The sequence below is a fragment of the Nyctereutes procyonoides genome, unplaced genomic scaffold (genome assembly GCF_905146905.1).
Source record: "Nyctereutes procyonoides isolate TBG_1078 unplaced genomic scaffold, NYPRO_anot_genome, whole genome shotgun sequence".
In the NCBI taxonomy this organism is placed as follows: domain Eukaryota; kingdom Metazoa; phylum Chordata; class Mammalia; order Carnivora; family Canidae; genus Nyctereutes; species Nyctereutes procyonoides.
The window spans coordinates 20,981,241-21,004,578 of record NW_026575030.1 but is presented as its reverse complement, the minus strand read 5'-3'; the positions used below and the strand labels follow the sequence as shown (position 1 = coordinate 21,004,578).

Sequence of the window (23,338 nt, the reverse complement as noted above, 5' to 3'; positions counted from 1 at the left end):
TCAGGTTATGAAGAAGAATCACACTCCAAGACTAAAGCCACAATCTACTTGCTGCTACTCCAGAGTGTGGTATGTGAATGTGCCAGGGTGGTTATGCAAGGAGACTCATAGTCCACAGCATAAAACAAAAGTGACTGGAATAATCTGCAGCCAGAGAAGCTTGACTTGAATGGTTTTAGTGTGCTCCTTTTCCTACATGAGTACTTGAGGAGGGCTACTCACTATAGCTTTACATAAGATCTGTCCCTATTCTCTAAGTAGGATAATTTACTCCATTTAAAGTAGAAATTGAATTATTTCACAATAAGCTCCTCATCTTCCCCAAATAGTGCGCATGGCTTGTGTTCTTCATCCAAGTTTTTAAAAATTGATGGTAAGTAAAGACAAGATACAGATTGGTTTCCATTTTTATTAAAGTTCTGTTGTTTTTTTTTTTTTTTTACTAAGGAATACATTACACGTAAAGTTCAATAACACAAATAAAGATTAGTTCTCAAATCTTCTATTTCATTTATCAAAAATGTAAACATAAAAGAAAATAATTTACCATTTCTTTCCCTATCCTGACTGTATTAAAAAAAAAAAAAAGTCATCCTTTCAGGTTATTTCTTTCTTCAGAATGAGTAGCACAGACGTTATTAAAATATATTCATCCTCCAGCCAGGGCTGCAAGGACATGGCATGAATGACTAGTGCCCACTGTGAGAAGGGTCTGTGAGGCTGTCACTGACCACTGTCCATCTCCTCTACCAGGACTGTTCAAATGCCCTCAGAGATGGCTCTTCTCTCTCCACTCAGTGTCCAAGGACACGGACAGCGCTACGGCACTGAGCACAAGACACTGTGATGAACATGATGTGCAAGCTGGCATACTCCAGGACGCAATCAGAGCCAGCAATGACCTACCAAGTCTGGATGAGTGTTAGTCATAGAATATTAGAGTTGAAAGACTCTGAGAAAGCAGCTAGTCATTTTACAGTTCATCTCATTCAGTAAGTCTTCTATAATATTGAGGAGAATATTGATTAAATTTTATAGAATACTCAGGTATATTTATGTATCTTCCTAAAGTCACTTAAACTTCATTAATTTGTTTCATCTTCAAATATTGATAAACGCTAAGCCAACATACTAGGCTGAAGCTAATTTCAAGCATAATTTATAACATTTTAAGAATGTCTATTTGGACTTAACAAAAATAAATATCCTTAAGAAGTAAGTAAGGGAAAAGGATGTTCTTCAGGAGAATATTAGAGGGGTCTACATTAAGACTACCCTAACTGCTTGCCAGTTTCTTTAAAGCTGTCAGCTTAAGTCTGCCTACATGGTTTTTGCTGCCTTCCTGTAAATTCTGTTCTTGAAAACCTGAGAAACAAATTCACTTGTTATTGACAATTGGGACATTAATACTATCAAAATGAACCTAAATCTGAACTGAAAACTGAGGTAGTCTAGTCAGTTTTTACATGCACTCCACACTTTTTGAGTCAGAGACTCTACTGTCTGTCCCCAGATCAGCCACTCCTCCTTCTCTTCCCACCTCACTTCCACCAGTGGCCGCAGTCTGCTAGTCTTCTCAGTGAACTACTTTTGTTAACATAAAGGGCATCCTGCCACAGGATACCAACATTTAGGCCATTTCAAATTCTTCAGTTCAAAGATGAATCCTAGCCTACTAATTCTGCATTAAAATCTCAGATTTTAAGTGTGTTTTTAGAATATGGTCATATTCTAAGTGACTCAAATGTTCCCCTTAACATTTCTTACAGGTTCAGTGGCCTTCTAAGTCTTCAAGGAGTACACTAGGAAGAATCGGTGATAAGCAACCACTCTCAAGACTCGTTGAAGAGGAAGGAAGACACAGGAGCCATTAGTTACCCTCAGAAAGTCAAGATTTCTTAGCCTCGTACTTCATCAAATTCCTTATTTGTGCAGAGAAAACACTAGGGTATCAGATTCCAAGCTTAATAAATATATATAGAAAAAATGTCATCTATAATATTTTCTTCAGAAAGTCATTAGTGCAAATATAATTATATCAATAAAAAATAAAGCAAAAATATATTTCAAGTATAAAAAGCACCATGCTCGGAAACAATACTACCTAAATGGCATTACTGCACAACAGTCAAAATATAATCAAACCTACCATTGTGAATCTCAAATATATTATCCATTGTATTTTTGGTGAAATTCTTTATACGACTTTGCAGGATGATTCATAATCACAATAGATATATAAATTTAGAGTTTTATGATTTTCTTTAAAAATACACTCTACACTTTTCTCTGACCTTTAAAGTAAGTGTGACAAAGGCAGAAAACTGAGCACTGGCCTGACACCATTACTATTAGTTTCTCTTTAGCTGAAGTCGGCTATGCTAGAGACTCCCAGCTTTTTTACAATGACAAATACCTCCAATTTAAAACTGCATGCAAATACATATTTAAAATTTATGCATTAGAAAAAAGCGGCTTTCCTCTATGCTGGGGTGGTAGTTTGGCTCCAATACCAAATAATCAGTTGGAATTACCTTTTAGTAATTATACTGCTTGCTCACTTAACACAATCTCTTAAATGGAGCGCTCAATAACTATATGCTGAGTTAAAGAACCAATGAATGAATGAATGAGTGAAAAAATCTTGTCCAGGAGTTATGTTTATAATGCTGCAGGATTTCATTAGCTGTAGAGAGAACTGGGCATTACTAATCATTAATAAATTTCAAATTGGAATTACTAAGAGGGAGTGGTAAGCTCTAGTACCAGAGCAGAATTGCTTCTGAGGATGAGAGTCTACATGGTAACAAGAGGAGTGTCAAAAGAAGGAAGCAAAAAATTATCATCTCCTTTTACGTTGTTTGTTTTTGCCTGCCAAATCCATTCCCTTGTCTGTGGTTTCGCTGGATAGTAGGTAGTGACAATGGGAATCTTGTTCATCCATTCATAAATGTTACTAATGAGATGACAAGGCATTTGGCTACCTTACCAGAGTCATAGTTACTACTGCCATTTACCTGTGCTTCATTGAACTTCTTCATTTTGACATTCAGAGCACTTGGCAGAAATCACACTGAATCAAGAACATCACTTCCTTTTAAAGGACAGGCAATTTTCTGACTTCTGTCGACTGAGTTTTATGTTGTGGGTAAAGGCAGCCCTACTAAATAAATAGGCCCTACACCCAACCTGCACTTTGCTATTAGTAAACAATTCAGACCACCTTGTTTTGACTCATATTTTTCTCCTTATATATGATTTTCAGATAGTAGAAATTCTTCTGTAACAATTTCGTAGCATACTTGCAAGTAACTGCGTATCTCCCTATGTAGTACCATAATTTATCTTCATTAGTCAAAAAGGAATAGTTCTGTTTTTGCTGGATTACAGTTGTCATAATTATTATCTGAAAAACATACAATTATGTTTTCTTCTGTTTGCATGTCTTCAGTGTTCTTACAGGGCAGAGTATTTTTCTCTCTCTGCTCCCACAGTTTTTCTTTTCTTTTCTTTCTTTTTTTTTTTTTTCCCCCACAGTTTTTCAAGTCATTATTAAACTACTGGAGAATACACTGAAGGGTCTACCAACACATAATGGTTCAGTAGTAAACTGTCACATGGCTGGTTTGAAAAAGGCAAGCATGGTTAAATCATAAGATGAGCAAAACATAATAAAAAAAAAGCCTTTTAGAATAATGAGGACAATGTTTTAAGTGTATCATGCACAGCTATTAAATTCAATATAGGTACAGCGGTGATGTAGAAACCCAATTCGATTACTATCTGTAAGTCAAAGGACAATTTATACTTTTGAGGACAGGATTCATAACTTATAATCTTGTAATAGCTGTTTTTTAAGTTGCTGCAGTATTGATGAACTTTCCCAACATTTTAGGTTAATGAAAATGCTGGGGTATGTAATCACTCTGAAAATTTCACCAATTATCCCATTTTCAAAGGCAAACTTCAGGCAGGTTATATATCTTGACAGATAAAGACATGGTGACTTAGAATTCCTTCTCCTCCTCCAACCTCTGAGGCTATTGGGCTGCTGCTGAAGAGTGACTGCTGTGAAGTTCTGCTTCAAGGTCCGACTGTGGTCAACACTTCCAAGCCAAAGTCAGGAACATCACTTCTGCCATCTGTACAGGCTGGCACTCACCCAGATTTTGTGCTTTGTTCGGAAGAACATGACACAAAGGAATGTCTTGAGAATTCACTTTTCCACTCCTAGTGCCATGCACACAGAAGAAATCCAGCCAGCAGAGGAAAGAGATTGCCTAGCAGAAGCCAGAGGGTGGCTACCAGGCTAGAGGAACGGGAACAGAGATCTAGGGTAGAAAACAAGAAATTGACTTTCTGGAGACATTTCTGGAATAAACCATACCAACTAAAAACTGACAGATGAGTACAGGTGACTATTAAAAGGTAAACTATTAAAAGGACCACCTTGGAAAGGAGAATCAAAATTAACTTCCTGAAACCTAGATATGCAAAGTCATTTTTATACATTTACGGAAAAAGAATAAAATATTTTATGCAGGAAGAAAAGATGATGTACCCACCATATCTTCAGGTGGATAGAAGAAGAAAGAAGTCTTCAGGAAATATCCCAACAAAGCCTAAGATGCTATAAAGGAAAGTAAACAGTGTTGCAATAAATTTCCCAAGATACAGTCACTTGTGCCAGTGGTGCCATGCCAGCAAACTGAAACTTAGATAACTTTTATGTTCCTCCACTTGACCAGAAACGCAATACCAAGTAAGCTAATCTTCAATTGCTAAGCCAGCTCTGGGATCTGTACTTATTTCCTTTGTCCTTCATCTTTCTATATAAGGTCAGATATGCCACCCCAGCCAATCAACTTAACCCGAGTACTTGTTTCCTGCTTGCAGTTCTTTTCCCTTATTTTGCAGTTCTCTGTACTCTTGAGAGTGGAGATTGCCTACTTTATGAAGTGTGAAATAAAATTTGCTTAGATCAACTAAATTTTCTTTCTGATTAACACAAGGGAATGCTATTAACAATTATAACAAGTTATATATTAACAATTATAACAATTATAACCAAGACCATAAGCACATGCACTGTCCAGGTAAACATATGGTCCCTGATCTCTAACTACCTACCCATCTACCTGTATCATGCCAGGCTGATACGGAGATGGTAGAAGATTCTATGGTCTTGGGCACTAGGAATAAATTTTAATTTAGCCACAAGTTGTTCTCAGGGCTAAAATGACTTCCCAAGATAATTCTCAGAATGGAAAACATTTTTATTTCAGTCAAGAGAACAGGTCAGCCTGACGTTGTTTTAGAATGAGTTGTCCTTTCTAATATTTCGATCAATGAAGAATCAACCAAGCTTCAAGTCTGACTTGCTTAAAAGGTGAGAAAAATAATATCAAGGCACCGGAGCTTATTCTTCTGGGCACTAGGCAGTGTGGATGAAGTATTTTTTAAAAATTACTGCCTGTAAGCCAGGTAAATCATGGGGAATCTCTATTCTTCAATGGAATCATGTTGGTATTTGTTAAATCTTTTAAAAAATCCCACTTAATAAGAATGGTCCTTCTCAAAGTGTAGTCCTTGTGTCAACAATATCAGCATTACCCTGGAACTTGTTAAAAATGCAAATTTGCAGGCTCCAACCCAGATCTTTTGAACCTGAAACTCTTGATTTTAACATGATTCTGATGCATGCTAAAGTTTGAGAACTTCTGACTTAGGACTTCACTATCTAATATGGCAGCCACAGCTGTATGTGCTACTTAAACCTAAATTAATTAAGATAAAATAGTTTCTCACATTAACCACACTTTACATCTTCAACAGTCATATGTGACTAATGACTATTGTATTGGACAGTGCAAACTATGGAACATTTCCATCAACCCAGAAAGTCCTATGGGATAAATTCTGGCTTGGAGCATCAGGTAGAGTGGTTCTGGCTGCATTAAGGAATGGATCCTGGAGAGACTAACAACACAGGCATATTCCTTTATCTCTTGATTTTCAATTTGGCCCAAAGGAAACAGGAGAACTATCATTTATCTACTGTTGGTACTAAAATTTAACAAGCTATTAAAACATTAATGGCAGTTCTGGAACATTTGTTCTTCAAAGACACTGCACTTTCTGTGCAAATACTAATTTAAATTAAAAGATTCAAAGAGAGGGTTTCAAAATGAATTAGAGACAATAAGATCTGGGTTTTTATCTGAACTTCATTATTTATTAGTTCATGGATAATACATTACTTAATTTCTTTATTCCTTATTTTTCTCATGTGTAAAACAATAATTCCTACCTCATTAGATTTTGTGACAGTTAAATGCAATGTTATAGACATAAAGCACTTGGCAAAGTGTCTAGCATTCAATAAATGGAAACAAAAACAACCCCTAAGATCTAAAGAGACTAGAAAGAAGTCAGAAATAAATCTTTCATAGTCACTAATGGAAAACTCTCTTAGGCAATACAGAACAACTATCTAGTCACACTCTAATCACATTCTAGCATTTAGTAATGACCACTAGAGAAAAGGAGAGAGAAAACAAGGAGTTGTACATTCTAAGAGAAATTACAAATAAAAGAAAAGGCTATGTGAACTAACACCTAAGAACAACAACAATCAGAAGAATTGAGGGAGAAGAATATTTTTTACACTTCCTCCAGAATATTAGCACTTTTAATGTTTTAAAGGCAGGTCTAAAAACTTAAAAACTTTCATAAAACAAATAGATTAGGGGTGATCATTTGTTTAATAAGCTTCATCATAGGTTAATTCTAATTATTAGAATTAAATGTATTAGTATTTCTCATACAAATACATTTAAAGCATCAAAATATTTTTAGAAGTTTGGGGGGTCATAAAAAAGTATTAAACAGAAACAAACTATTTACCTGAAAGAAATATCTGTCATAATTTCTTTTTTTTTTTTTTAAGATTTTATTTATTTATTCATGAGAGACACAGAGAGAGGCAGAGACACAGGCAGAGAGAGAAGCAGGCTCCATGCAAGGAGCCCGAGGTGGGACTCGATCCCAGGTCTCCAGGATCAGGCCCTGAGTTGAAGGCAGGCGCTAAACTCCTGAGCCACCTGGGCTGCCCTCTGTCATAGTTTCTGACACAATGAATATTCAGTAAAGGCTCAGGATGCTCAGTGAACACATTAACAAATATGGTAAGTCAGGATATTTTAGAATTTCAACAGTGATGTGTATGTTTAAAAGTAAGGCCTAAGGGACGCCTGGGTGGCTCAGTGGTTGAGCATCTACCTTTGGTTTAGATCATGATCCTGGGGTCCTGGGATCAAGTCCCACTTTGGTTCCCTGAGGGGAGCCTGCTTCTCCCTCTGCCTCCACCTCTCTCTCGGTATCTCTCGTGAATTAAAAAAAAAAAAAAAAAAAAAAAAAAGCAAGGCCTAAAATAATCTATCCTTGTAATAGTTATACATTTTTCAAAATTGTAGTAGTGGGGGCATCTGGGTGGCTCAGGTCATGATCTCAGGGTCCTGGGACTGAGCCCCACATGGGGCTCCCTGCTCAGCAGGGAGTCTGCTTCTCCTTCTCCCTCTGCCCCTCCCCATACTTGTGCACACTCTCTCTCTTTCAAATAAATATAATCTTTAAAAAAATTGTAGTAGTGATTTGGCAGTTGTAACACTCTTCTGAGCCTCCTTCCTCATAGAAATGGGTAAGTTAATAGGGAAATCAAGCACATCCTAGCAGCACCATATCAGAAGGGTGACTGATAAGCAGGGAGCAGAATAAGCAGAGTCTAAGGTGCAGACTATGCAGGTGGAGGGGTGGGTAGTTTGCCATCTTTACCCCCTACCTTCTTTTAATAGATTCACTTGTCTTTGTCTTACTCCAAGGAGAGGAAATAATGATCTCATAGCCTCTTTACCTGGTCTGGATTTCCCCTCTTTCCCAGACATTCTTCTACAGTACTCCTAAGACTCTCACCCCTGAACCAGCTGGAATAACTATTTCAACTCTAACTGCCAATGGCTCAATATCTGCTCCTCTCTTGGACAATGAAATGGTGATAGATCCTTACAGTTAACTGAGATCAGGCCTGAGGATGGGAACTCCATCAGAACCACCTAACTTGTGGACTGTCAGCCCTCTTGTTCCAGCCAAAGCAATTTGACATTTACAACAAAATTAAGTCATCCTATCAGCTTCATATTAAAAGTTGGGACACCTGGGTGGCTCAGCGGTTGAGCATCTGCCTTCGGCTCAGAGCGTGATCCCAGGGTCCCTGGATCGAGTTCCGCCTCGGGTTCCCTGTGTGGAACCTGCTTCTCCCTCGGCCTATGTCTCTGCCTCTCTCTCTCTGTCTCTCATGAATAAATAAATAAAACCTTTAAAAAAAAAAAGTAAAAGTTAACTAAGAGTATTGAAGACTATTTGTACTATTTACCACACCAAAAGTACCTAAGATCTTATATAATTCCAAATAATTCATTGTGTTATTACTATTATAACTGTAGAAAACAGCTAATCCCCAAAGTTCTGTGAAGAAAGGAGCTAACATAGAAGGCCTGAGATTGCCATCCTTCAAAGTCCTACTTGCAAGGATGGCGTTTAGCTGGTGTCTGAGAACAGGTTCCCGCCCAACTTCACAGTAGTGGCCTCTTTCCCTTTGCTGACAGTGCCCTGTATCTCTTCACTATAACAAATCTTAGCCACAAGTACAAAGACAGCCTGAGTCCTGTGAGTCCTAGAGAGTCACCAAACCCAGAGGTGGTCTCAGGCACCCCGGGGCACCCCACATGTACCAGTCTCCTAAAACTCACACTCTACTTATCAGCTCATGTCTGTAGAAAGCCCCCAGGGTTGGCAAAGAAAGGAAACTCAATCTTAGAGGTGGAGAAACTCTGAGGTATAAATGAATGTAGCCCTCCATTTTCAACCAGACTGTGGAACAGGCAAAGGGCTACACAGTTCCATTAAAAAAAAATACCTCCAACTGAGAAAATGAAATTGTGCATAACATCTTTATTACTCAATTCTAAAAATGTCAGACTATGATAAAATCACATAGGTCATTTAATTAAAATCTCAGAGTTATTTAATTAAAATCTCATAGATCGGGATCCCTGGGTGGCGCAGCAGTTTGGCGCCTGCCTTTGGCCCAGGGCGCGATCCTGGAGACCCGAGATCGAATCCCACGTCGGGCTCCCGGTGCATGGAGCCTGCTTCTCCCTCTGCCTGTGTCTCTGCCTCTCCCTCTCTCTCTGTGACTATCATAAATAAATAAATAAATTTAAAAAAAAAATCTCATAGATCTTAGGTCAGAGCTTTGAGAATTCATGAATTCTACTTTTATAATTCTCAGAAACGGGTCATCAGTCTTAGTTTACACATCTTCAATAATGGGAAATGCCCCATTCTCAAGGCAGTTCTTTCCTTTACTCTCCTGGACTAATGACTGAAAGGATTTAACTGAAATCTGTCTCCTTACAACTTTGTTCTGTTAGTCTCAATTCTACTCTAGAGTCTGAGACAATGAGAAAAAATATACCTCAGTGAAAACCACTTTGCCTCTACCAGCCCATCTTTCTTTATCACTTTGCGCATGTGTTTTTGTGTCCCTGCACCTTTCTCTTCTTTGTGTACCGGTATGTCAATCCCTTCTTTAAGTATCTTTTCCAGTGTCTTTTCCTTTCTTCTACCTCACCTACTCGTAACACAGGCATACTTCCGAGATATTGCAAGTTTGGTTCCAGACCACCACAATTAGGCAAGTATTGCAATAAGGCAAGTCAAATGAATTTTTTTTCCTGGTGGATTTAAAAATTGTATTTACACTGTACTGAAGGCTATTAAATGTGCAATAGCATATGTCTAAAAAAATGTACAGACCTTAATTTAAAAGTACTTTGTTGTTCAAAACTTCTAACCATTATCTGAACTTTCTAGAAGTTATAGTCTTTTTGGCTGGTGGAGGGTCTTGATTTGACGTTGACAGCTGCTGACTGGTTAGGGTGGTAGCTGCTGAAGGTTGGGGTGGTTCTGGCAATTTCTTAAAATAAGACAACAATGAAGTTTGCCACATTGATTGACCTTTCCTCTCACAAATGATTTATTTCTCTGTAGCACATGATGCTATTAGATAGCATTTTACCCACAGTAGAACTGCTTTCAGAATTGGAATCAATTCTCTCAAACTCTGCCACTGATTTATCAACTAAGTTTATGTCATATTCTAAATCCTTTGTTGTCCTATCAATACTCTTCACAGGATGTGCACCAAGACTAGTTTCCATCTCAAAAAACCACTTTCTTTCCTCATCTGTAAGAAGCAACTCCCTCATCCATTCAAGTTTTATCATGAGATTGCATCAATCTAGTCACATCTTCATGTCCGACTTCTAATTCTAGTCCTCTTACTGTTTCCTCCACATCTGTGCTTACTTCCTCCCCTGAAGTCTTGGACTCTCAAAGTCATCCATGAGGGCTGAAATCATCTTCTTCTAAATTCATGTGAATGTGGGTATTTTGACTTCTTCTCCAGAAACACGAATGTTCTTAATGGCATTTAGAATCGGGAACACTTGCCAGAAGGTTTTCAATTTACTTTGCTCAAATCCATCAGAAGAATCACTATCTATATCTTATAAAATATATTTCTTAAATAGTAAGACTTGAAAGGCAAGATTACTCCTTGATCTGTGGGCTGCAGAATGGATGCTGTGTTAGTGGGTATGAAAACAACATGAATCTCATGGTTCATTTCCCTGGAGCTCCTGGATGACCAGGTGTATTCACAACGAGCAGTAATTTTTAAAAGGAATCCTTTTTTTTCTGAGAAAGTAAGTCTCAATAGTGGGCTTAAAAGAGTAAACCATGCTGGAACAGATGTGCTGTCATCCAGGCTTGTTTCATTTACAGAGCAAAGGCAGAGAGGATCTGGTCTAATTCCCAAGGGCCCTAGGATTGTCAGAATGGTAAATGAGCACTGGCTTCAATTTCAAGTTCCTGCATTACCCCCTAACAAGAGAGCCAACTTATCCTTGGAAGCTTTGAAGCCAAGCCTGACTTCTCTCTAGCTATGAATGACCTAGATGGCATATTCTTCCATGGGAAGCTTCATCTACATTGAAGATAGATCTGTTGTTTAGTATAGCCACTTCCACTACATCTGAGCTAGATCTTCTGGATATTTTGCTGCAGCTAATACAACAGCACCTGCTGCTTCCCCTTACACTTTCATGTTACAGAGACAGCTTCTTTCCTTAATCTCATGAAACAACCTCTGCTAGCTTTCAACTTTTCTTCTGCAGCTTCCTCACTTCTCTTGGCCTTCCTAGAATTACTTGAAGAGAATTAGAGCCTTGCTCTGGGTTAGTTTGGCTTAAGAGAATGTTGTGGCTGGTTTGATCTTCTATCCAGATAACTTGGACTTTCTTCATATAAGAAATAAGGCTGTTTCACTTTTTAAAAATCATTCTTGTTTGTATTCACTGTAATATCATTTTTCATTTCAAGAACTTTTCCTTTGCATTCACAACTTGACTAACTGACATGACTAGCTTTTGACATGCCTTCCTCACTAAGTTGAGTCATTTCTAGCTTTTGATTTCAAGTGACAGACATGTGATTCTTCCTTTAACTCGAACACTTAGAGGACATGGTAGGGTCATTAATTGGCCTAATTTCAATATTGTTGTATCTAAGGGAATAGGACTGGGGAAGGGGAAGGAAATGGGAATGCTGGTAGGTAGAAGATGTCAGAACACACAGAATTACCAATTAGGTTCACTGTTTTATGAGTGTGGTTCCTGGTGCCTCCCAAAGAACACACTACAATAATAACATCAAAGATCACTGATCAGAGTTCACCATAATAATAATTAAAAAGCTTAAAACACTGTGAGAATTACCAAAGTGTGACACAGAGATGTGAATTGAGCCAGTGCTGTTGGGAAAGTGGTGCTTGGTACTGGCAGAGCTGCTGACACAGTTGGCACACACCTTTCATTTTATTTATTTGAGAGAGAAAGAGAGAGAGCGTGCATGAGAGAGAGCATGAGCAAGTGGAAGGGAGAAGCAGACTCCCTGCCAAGCAGGGAGCTGGATGACTTGATCCCAGGACCTGAGCAGACACTTAACCAACTGAACCACTCAGGTGCCCTCCATTTGTAATAAGTGCAGTATCTGTGAGGTGCAATAAAGTAAAGAAGAATAAAACGAGGTATGCCTGTATAACTGAAATACATTTAACTGCTTTTTGCATTTAATGAGAATTTTGTTTACACCTGATTTCAAAACAAATGGTGGAAACATTGTTTTTGTAATCTTGAATGAATTTTATTTTTTTATTTTTTATTTTTTGCAAATCAGAGGATCTTTAGACAGAAAAGTTCCTTATCCTTGCTCTTACTGAACGGAAGTGTCATATTTACTCACCTTCAATTTCTAACAATGTGGGAAGGAGGCTTTCTCATAAAATTGCAATTAGAAGAGAAGACCTGTTTTAGAGGTTAGGTTAACACCTGTTTTAGAGTTTCCTTGAAGGGAATTTCCAACATTATATAAGAAAAGTCCTCGGGAAAAAAAAAAAAAAAAAGAAAAGTCCTTGTCTTTACTCCAACCACAGAGACTACTCACCTAGTGGCAGAGCTCGGGTCAAGTTAGCAGCTGGAGGATCTCTTTCTGGAGGACAGAGCTCACAGAAGTCCCAACAAGATGGGCAGAGTAGGTTACCGTCATGAATCCAGCCATTCATCTGAATACTGACGGGGAGGACCTGTCCAGCTCGACTACACAAATATGAAGTGTTCTGAACCCAAACTGTCAGACCTTGAGGAGAACAAGAAACCTTCAAATAGGAAAAGAAAAAAATCAGGTCAATAAGATTCTCATATATGATATTATGAGCCTTTTTTCACCTACAGGAAAATACATTAGAATTTACTAAAAATGTTGACTATAAAACACAATTTGGGATATAGGCATATCTTTAATCTCGTATAAAGTTAAATTATTCAGGTCTAAAAGAACTTTCACTCTGGGGTAGCAGTTCTTAAACTTTTACTTTAGCACTTTCAAAAAAATCTGAGGAAAGCTATGGAAACTTCTCTGTAAATATATAAGACAGCACACAACTTACAATTTGGATTCATAGACCCCTGAAGCCAAGAAGTCAAAATAACATTTCTGTAGGGGCACCTGGCTGGTTCAGTCGTGGAACATGCAATGCAACTCTTGATCTCAGGATTGTGAGTTTGAGTTCCACATTGGGTGTGGAGACTAGTGAAATATAAAAAACTTACAAAAAAATAATAAAACCTTAAAAAAAAAACATTTCTGTAGATTATAGTATCCTCATTATACTTCAGCTGAAACCTTTGTCAAAGAGCCATTATTCAGTATGTCATTTTCTCCACAAGTCATAAATTTTGTAAATCAAATTTTTATTGGTTATTTTAAATTATAAAAATAATATATGCTCATTGTAAAAAAAAAAAGTAATACAGCACAGAAATGTACGTAGTAAAAATTTTTTATTCTTTTTCACTATCCCAGATCTGCTCAGGTATAAAAATGGTCCTAGTTATTATACATGGACTGGTAACATCTTTAAAGGTAAGACTCAGGACACCTGGGTGGCTCAGTGGTTGAATGTCTGTCTTTGGCTCAGGGCATGATTCCGGGATTCTGGGATTGAGTCCTGCATCAGGCTCCCTGTGAGAAGCCTGCCTGTCCCTCTGCCTGTGTCTCTACTTCTCTCTCTCTGTTTCTCATGAATAAATAAATAAAATCTTTTAAAAAAATAAATAAATAAAGGTAAGACTCATATCTTAACTGCAAGGGGTAACTAATAAAATCAATTTTATTTTATTATTTAAGATTTTATTTATTTATTCATGAGAGAGACACATGCACACACACACAGAGGCGGAAACACAGGCAGAGGGAGAAGCAAGCTCCATGCAGGGAGCCCGATGGGGGACTTGATCCCAGGTCTCCAGGATCAGGCCCTGGGCTGAAGGCAGCCCTAAACCGCTGAGCCACCTGGGGTGCCCTAAAGCTAACTTAAAAAAATTTTTTTTTCTTTCTTTCTTTCTTTCTTTCTTTCTTTCTTTCTTTCTTTCTTTCTTTCTTTCTTTCTTTCTTTCTCTTTCCTTTCTTTCTCTTTCTTTCTTTCTCTCTCTCTCTCTCTCTCTGAGATAGGGAGGTGTACAAGGGGAAGGTGACAGAAGGGGAAGGACATGGAATCTGGAGCAGACTCTAGGCTAAGCATGAAGCCCAAAAAAGGGCTCCATCTTATGACCATGAGATCATGACCTGAGCCCAAACCAAGACAATGTTTAAACAACTGAACTACCCAGGTGCTACCATTAAAGCTAACTTTTTTTTTAAATTTTTATTTATTTATGATAGTCACATAGAATGAGAGAGAGAGAGGCAGAGACACAGGCAGAGGGAGAAGCAGGCTCCATGCACCGGGAGCCCGACGTGGGATTCGATCCCGGGTCTCCAGGATCGCGCCCTGGGCCAAAGGCAGGCGCTAAACCTCTGCGCCACCCAGGGATCCCTTTTTTTTTTTTTTTAAAGATTTAGGATTTTATTTATTTATTCATGAGAGACACACAGAGAGATAGAGACATAGGCAGGGGGAAAAGCAGGCTCCCTGAGGGGAACCTCATGCAGGATCTGATCCCAGGACCCCAGGATCAGGATTCGAGTCAAAGGCAGATGCTCAACCACTGAGCCACCCAGGCATTCCTAAAGCTAGCTTTTTTTTTTTTTTCTAAAGCTAACTTTTAAACAATTTTAAATGTCTTCTTCAAAGGTGTTTCTTTCTTCTTCTTCTTTTTTTTTTTTTAAGATTTTATTTATTTATTGAGAGACACAGAGAGAGACAGAGAGGCAAAGACACAAGCAGAGGGAGAAGCAGACTCCACGCAGGGAGCCCTATGCGGGACTTGATCCTGTGATTCCGGGATCATGCTGTGGGCTGAAGGCAGGTGCTAAACCACTAAGTCACCCAGGGATCCCCATTCAAAGGTGTTCTCTTTTTCTTTTTTAAAATATTTTATTTATTTATTCATGAGAGACACAGGGAGAGAGAGGCAAAGACACAGACAGAGGGAGAAGCAGGCTCCATGCACCGGGAGCCTGATGTGGGACTTGATCCTGGGCCTCCAGGATCACGCCCTGGACCAAAGGCAGGTGCTAAACTGCTGAGCCACCCAGGGATCTTTCAAAGATGTTTTCTAAAAAGACTTCTCACTAATTTCAATTATGCTACTTCACTTTAAATATTTCTGGAACTTCTCTCCTGGGCCTATCTTCAAACCAAGTGTGTGATTCTGAGTAAGTCTGATGGTGGCAAATTTTTACTTTGCAAGTCAATGTAATTTTTAGAAATACTCCAAAATTGCTCAGAACCAACTTTGATAAAGGTAGTTGACTAAACTAGTTAACATTAAGTTAATATGGGTGTGATGCAAAATACTACATTTGATTTTCTGGGTAGCCCCGGTGGTGCAGCGGTTTAGCGCCGCCTGCAGCCCGGGGCGTGATCCTGGAGACCCTGGATCAAGTCTGACGTCAGGCTCTCTGCACGGAGCATGCTTCTCCCTCTGCCTGTGTCTCTGCCTCTCTCTCTGTCTCTATGAGTAAATAAATAAGATCTTAAAAAAAAAAAAACACTAATTTTCTTAGGAGGCTATTAAACTATTACTAAAGGCAATTTCAAAAGAGGAGTTCCAAAAATGTATTTCAACAACTGAGTCATTTTTCAAATAACTCTAACTTCAACTAAGTTTAAATATAATACTAATTTGGAAATTTAAGTTCTAATAAGCTCAAGAAAACAAAGTATAACCTCTTCTGTAAGTCTGTCCCACATCTAGTTAGCACTGCCATAACTACAGTGCAATGTAATTATTCTTTTAAGTGAGAATTGCCTGAATACTGTGCTCGGTGGCCAAAAAGGATACCAAAGAAGCCCATGACACAGTGCCTGTCCTGTAACGGCTTTAACTGAGGCGAGAAGGGTGGCATATGAATCCCCCTTGCCCCCAGACTTAATAGTGTCAGACTGTTTTATGATTAAGAGTCAATGTTGGAAGGTGAAGGGACTGTAAAGTATCCTTCAAACAGAGAAGGCACTGTGAGACTGAAAACTGAAGCAGGCATCTCCATACACTTTATACACTTTAATTCAGGGAGGATTGGGCAGATAGTGATCTGGACAGCTGTGTAGCTCTTCTCTGCAAAGTCCAGACTTCAGTCTTCAGATTTTATAAAGCAAGGTGACAAGCAGATCATGTAGTAAGATCAAAAGGCTCACATGCACTTCAAAGATTTCACAAGCATCCAATAGAACACTGATCTTTAATAGACCTGTGGTGCCCGGATGCCTGGGTGGCTCAGTGGTGGAGTGTCTGCCTTTGGCTCAGGGTGTGATCCCAGAGTCCTGGGATGGAGTCCCACCTTGGGCTCCCTGTGGAGAGCCTGCTTTTCTGTCTGCTTGTGTCTCTCCCTCTCTTTCTCTCTGTCTCTCTCATGAATAAATAAATCAAATCTTAAAAAAAAAAAGAAAAAAGAAAAAAAAAAAAAGACCTGTGGTGCCAACTGTGAGTCAGGAGGAGGAAAGACTATGTTATCTCTAATAGATTCATGGAAGGCGAAAGCAAGCCTCCCTGCATTCCAGCCTTGGCAGGCATTTCTAAGGTATGTATATTAATCTCCAAGGGGCCTGGAACACATAACCCCAAGAGAGTTCATCAATCAGACATGAACAAGGTGGAGGGCTAAAGATGGAATCAGTATTGTCATCACCTTTACAATCAAAAAATGGTAGAAACAAGAACAATAAAGCTTGGAAAGTTTAATAGAAGAAAGAACATTTATATCCTAAAGATGTGCATGGAATTTGGATTGCAGTGAGGGAGAAATGTGACCTGGTGGACTGTGCTAGAATCGGGGTGGGTAAGGATGGTAATCAGGTAGGGATGGGAGAAAGTAAAAGGGATGTGGACAGATCAAATAAGCACATTGAGGACAAAGAGAGCCAAACCTCCCCCCTGAGGAAGGAGTTATAAATACAGAAAGGGAGAAAACTAAGCTGAACCCTTTAGTTTTGGACTGGAATTAAAGATACTGGTACAAAGTCATGGTTATATACATACACATATGGGTATATATACAAATTACACACACACACACATATTTCCTATATCTGTTTACCAAGAGGGCATGGGGAGTAGCTATACCCCAGTGGCAATGAACAGTGTATCTAACAATCGATCCTAGTCTCTTAAATACCACACTCCATTAAAATAAACTAGAGCTCCTTGAAGAATTAGTTGACGCAAGAGCTGAGGCAAAGAAAGTAAAGATAAATATAGAATATCTTATGCCAGAAAGCAAGGAAATATTCAAAGAAAGATGAGGAAAGGCCAGAAGGACACAGAAACCAGCCTAAAGGGGCTTCCTCTAGCCAAATCTGGGGAAACTTAAGTATCAAAATAAATAATAATAGTAATGGTAATACCTTGAATAAAATGGAATCCATGACCCACTGTTGATATAAATATGTAAATTAATAAAATGGAAGTTTGATAAAAAAATTCATTGACATAGTTCTTTTCTACAAAATACTTATTAATTACAAAGAAAATTAGTAAGAAAAGAGTAACTGATAGTGAGGAAGCCTATTAGACACCAACAAGTTAACATCAGCAGTGAAAGGACAAATCAAGAGTGTACCATCAGAAGGACATGAGCATCACTTCTGTGATACTACTGCCCGAAATACATGACCTCAATTCTATCATGAGGAAATATCAGACAAACACAAATTGAGGCACATCCTAGAAAAAAAATAGCTTATAATTTTTTTAAATGTAAGGGTTATAAAAGTCAAAAGACTGAGGAACTGTTCCAGACTGAAGGAGACCAGAGACATGACAACTATGCAACATGTGATATTAGTCCAGATCCTATTGCTATAAGGACATTATTGGGACAATCAGAAAAACTTGAATAGGATCCAAGAATTAGATGTATCAGTGTCAATTTTCCTCCCCTCCCCTCCCCTCCTTTCCCCTTTCCTTTCCCCTTTCCTTTCCTTCCTTCTTCTTTTTCTTTGATAGGATTGTGGTTATGTAAAGGGATGTCCTTGTGTATAAGAAATATACAAAGTACTTGGGGAAGAGGGTGAAACATGTCAGCAATTTGCACTTCAATGACTCAAAAAAATTGTATAGCATTCTTCCAACTTTTCTTTTCTTTTTTTAAATTTATTTATGATAGTCACAGAGAGAGAGAGAGAGAGAGAGAGAGAGGCAGAGACACAGGCAGAGGGAGAAGCAGGCTCCATGCACTGGGAGCCCAACGTGGAATTTGATCCCGGGTCTCCAGGATCGCGCCCTGGGCCAAAGGCAGGCGCCAAACCGCTGCGCCACCCAGGGATCCCTCTTCCAACTTTTCTGTCAAAAGAAGTAAAACAGGGCAGCCCAGGTGGCTCAGCGGTTTAGCGCCGCCCTCAGCACAGGGCCTGATCTTGGAGACCCGGAATGGAGTCCCACATTGGGCTCCCTGCAAGGAGCCTGCTTCTCCCTCTGCCAGTGTCTCTGCCCCCGCCCCCCGCCCCGTCTCTCATGAATAAATAAAATATTTAAAACAAAACAAAAACAAAATAAGTAAAACAACAAAAAACAAAACAGCTAATCCATGTTAAGTGTTTGGAGATTATACATATTTTCCCATATAAATGGTGGTTGGTATTAAATTAACAAAATCAACTGACAACTGTAAGTACAGGGAAGCCAAGTACATTCAATCTTTATAGATGGTATTGCAAATCTGCATAATCACTTTGTGGTGCTGTGATGTTGATAAACTACTAAAACAGCCTGAAGATGGGATGACTGGCTGGCTCAGTCAGTAGAGCATATGACTCTTGATATCGGGATCATGAGTTCAAGCCCCATGATGGGTGGAAAGTTTACTTAATAAATCAAAGAAATAATAAAATAAAATAGCCTGAAGATGTCATCCTCCTATTATAGTTGCCACTGTTCTAGCTTTATCCTCTTTAATATTTTCACTTAAGGGAATTTATTTCAAAAATTATCTTTTTGTAAATGTGCTTATAAAAGCATATTTTTATCATGAAAAGTGAAAATTAACTCGATTATATAACAAGGAAATGATTTCCTTAATTATGATACTTTAAAAAGATGTAATGTCTTATGGCCACAAGGAATAACAATTATTTCTGGTTGGCTCAGCCAGTAGAGCATGTGACTCTTGATTTCAGGGTTGTGAGCTTAAGCCACACATTGCTGGTAGAGTTTACTTTAAAAAAAAAAAAAAGTAATAATTTTTATTATTGGAAAAATCTGGAAGAGGTGTTTTGCTCCACATAAAAAGTATGAAGTGAAGGCAATAAAACAAAATTTTATGTTATGTTTACAACCAGGTCAAAACTATGAATTTAATAAATACATAAATCTGCAATGGAATTTATCAGAAAATGGCTGCTGAATTATAGTTGTCAGATTATAGCTGAAAAGTATTTATTTTGAATTGTCTTTTATAAGATTTCCAAGATGATTTTATATGAATTGTATGATATATGAATTCTATCTCAAAAAACCTGTTACCAAAAAAAGTTAATTTCATAAGTAACTTTAAAAGTAATAATTAAATTCCCAGCTACAGAAGTCCATTTAGATCTTCCAGCTGCAGGGAACCCTGGGCGGCTCAGTGGTTGAGTGTCTGCCTTTGGCTCAGGTCGTGACCCCCGGGGTCCTGGGATGGAGTTCTGCATCAAACTCTCAACAGGGAGCCTGCTTCTCCCTCTGCCTGTGTCTCTGATCTCCGTGTCTCTCATGAATAAATAATTTAAATTAAAAAAAAAAAGATCCTGTAGCTGCAAAGGTACAAAAAATTCTTATTTTTCAGTTCTCAGGATCATACTTTCTACCTTGATATCTATCAGTAGAGTATGTGATATTCTTTAAGTTGGATGCTCCTAAGTTATAGAATGCTTGTATCTTAGTAAGTTTTTATTTTTATTTTTTAAAGATTTTATTTATCTATTCATGAGAGACAGAGAGGCAGAGACATAGGCAGAGGGAGAAGCACCACTGAGTCACCCAGGTGTCCTTTAGTAAGTTTTTAATAAAGTGTTGCAGTCATTTAAAATCAGATGTGCAGGGGCACCTGGGTGGCTCAGTGGTTAAGTGTCTGCCTTTGGCCCAGGTCATGATCCTGGGGTCCTGGGATCGAGTTCTGCATCAAACTCCCAACAGGGAGCCTGCTTCTCCCTCTGCCTATGTCTCTGCCTCTCTCTGTGTCTCTCATGAATAAATAAATAAAATCTTAGAAAATAAAAAACAAAATAAGATGTGCAAATGATACAATTAAGAAAAAATAGTTTGCAAACTTTGGATTTCTAATTATAAAGGAGAAAACCTATTAATCTGTAGTTGATTTATTAATTCTTAAATCCATGCTTTACTCAGATCTTATGAAATAAATTGCAAATTTTTTCTATGATAAAGTAATATGTGTTCAAAAAAATTACATATATTCCATTATTTCCTTGGGATATATGCCCAAAGTAAAATTATTATAAAACTTGCTGATATATAACAATTATACATTTTTTTAAACAAATGGAAAAAGGTACTTTCTCTCAAAGAAATGACAATATTTTCACAAAACATAAGCATCCAAACTAATATTTACATAAATAAATAAGTTAAAGGTATTATCAGTACATTACATTAAAAATATAAAATGTATTTTAAAATATAAAAACCACTGATAACAAGACAAGTTTATATAACATTTGATCATATAGTTTACCTGATAACACCCACTCCCCCAGTCTGGGTAACTCAGCTTTCTCTCACACTTTTCCATGACAAATGCTGATTTCTGAATTAGACAAACTGAATGAGGTCCATACTTTTCAGCACCATAGTTTTTAAAAAGATCTGAAGCAAACCAGAGAGCATCTCTTAAAAATTGACTTTTGACTCAAAGAACAAGAAACTGAAGCATCCCATTCTTGTGGTTAAAAGTTGCTTTAAAGATCAAACATGTTTAATGGAAATTTTCATTAAAAATCTCAGGACAAACAGGTCGAAAATCAAACTGGATTCTCAATAAAGGACTTAAGTGGGAGGAAATTATTATATCAAAAACCGGAGATAAAACTGGGCCTAAAGTATCTAAATTACATAAACAGAGGAAATAGCACTAAGAATCATCTTTACTGGTAGTCTAAATAGGAGTCACCCCCCAGATGACCCATGATAGATGAAGCTAACTGATTTATATAATGAAGGTTTTTTTAGAGTGTTGCAAAAACTTTTTGGAAAGTTTTCTTGCATTTTCATCTTATGCTATGTCCTGGAGGCCCCTATATAACATGCTCATCCAGTTTCAGACTAAACGCAAGCATGCAGAGGTACAGGATGGATTAAAGGACTTCTAAATAGCTAATAGACGAGGGATGAGGTTCTTAAGCCCTAGTGATAGATTGTTTTCTTTACACTTAATATAACTAAGTTTCATCTTTTGAAAACACAGAGTTCTTAAAGATAGGTATTTTATGTCAGTTTTGAAAAATCTTAATTATGTAAGTTAAGAAAGAAAATGTAATACAGAGTAAAAGAACTTTAAAAAAAAACTTTTTTTTGGTATTTATGAGTATTTCAAAGTTCTTGAAAAACAAAGTGATCATCATCAAAAAAAGAAAAGGGGATGGTCAGCAAACTACAGCTCTCAGGCCAAATCCTGAAGGCTACCTATTTTTATAAATAAAGTTTCATTGGAACACTGCGATTAATTTACATATTGTCTATAACTGCTTTCACACTGTAATAGCAGAGTTCAGTAGTTCCAACAGAGACCGCATGACTTACCTACCAAGTTTAAAATATTTACTATCTTTCTCTTTGCCATAAATGTTTGCCAACTCCAGCCCTAAAACAATAAAGTGTGATACCATATCTTTGGCAAACCCATAATTGACAGATGTCTGCATTTCTCAGCTCTAACATGGAACTGCTGAGTAGTTATTAAGTTTTTAGACATTTATTAAATAGGTGAGTGATGAAAAAAATGACTGTACAAATCTAGTTAAAACTACCATGTTTAAAAACAAAAGGAAAAATCATTATGGTTATTTAAAATGTAAATAACAGAGTATGTAATGAAGTATGGAATAAGGAGGGGATAAAAAGGACCAGGTTAGAAATTTTGATGACCACAGAGTTAAAAACTACCTATTGCTCTTTATTAACATACTAGGTGTGATAACATTTTATTTACAAAGGTGAATACCCAACTGTCATAGAGTTTATGGGTATTAAAAGGGAATAAATAATATGGCAATACATCTTATTAGCCATAGGATAACAGTATTATTCTGGTATCTGGAGAATGACATGTTACTTATAATTACATAAAATGTACACTCTTTAGAAGAGAAAAAATAGGACACCTAATATGATTTAATAAAAAGAGCTCTGCATTGGAGGATCTTACACTGGCACCAATTAACTGTATTACTTAGTGTCTCTGTTCACCTGTGAAATTCAATAATATGTTCTCTGTCTCTCACATCAGGTTTTTAGAAGACTAAAAGGAAATGATAAAAATAAAAGTGCTTTGCAAGTGAAAAGTGTCATGCAGATGTAAGGTACAACCAAAATGTAGTATGTGCACATATGTGCAAATGTATCTAGACAACTAACAATACTTGTTATGTGTCATAGTTCTAAGCATTTGCTATGAGAATTCATTTAGTTCTCAAAAGTACTCTATAAGACAGGTATTATCACCTTGGTACAGAGAAGGAAACTGAGGCACAGAGAAGTTAAGTTACTTCTAACAAATGGATACCAGTGGAATGACAACAGAAATTCAGTCTGGCTCCTGGGTCTGTGTCCTTCATCCCTTTTTATATTGTTGATATGTAATTTTACACAACATTTCATTTCATAGACTACTAACCTGGTTGATTTTCCAGTATTCTACAATCTGAGCTGCGCTGATATTCACCACTTAAATGCCAACTGAATTCCTGACTGAAAGGGCAGTAGTCAGCAATTTCTACTGAACCACCATAATAAGGCAAATCTTCTGCAGGTATTCCACTTAGTTCATCGAAGTACTACAAAAAAAATTATTAGGAAAACAGGAAAGTAAGAAATATTTTATATAATCAAAACAAAGTCCACAATTTATAGCAACCCTTTAAGGCTTCATAATATAAAAAAGATATTATTGGGATCCCTGGGTGGCGCAGTGGTTTGGCGCCTGCCTTTGGCCCAGGGCGTGATCC

The 23,338-nt window shown here is 37.6% G+C and overlaps 1 protein-coding gene across 2 annotated transcripts in view; it reads right to left on the bottom strand.

Moving 5' to 3' along the window:
* Positions 1–247: 247 nt before the first annotated feature.
* Positions 248–23,338, bottom strand: part of LMLN (leishmanolysin like peptidase) — an 82,363-nt gene continuing 59,272 nt past the window's right edge. The window contains exons 14-17 of one of the 2 annotated variants that reach the window (XM_055316334.1): positions 23,008–23,167; positions 20,851–20,981; positions 12,625–12,835; positions 248–4,331 (exon numbers count right to left, since the gene is read on the bottom strand). In XM_055316334.1, the coding sequence (XP_055172309.1) occupies positions 4,231–4,331; positions 12,625–12,835; positions 20,851–20,981; positions 23,008–23,167 (603 nt within the window). In that variant the 3' untranslated portion in view covers positions 248–4,230. The remainder of the gene's footprint in view (positions 4,332–12,624; positions 12,836–20,850; positions 20,982–23,007; positions 23,168–23,338) is intronic. The other variant, XM_055316335.1, reaches the window with a different exon arrangement.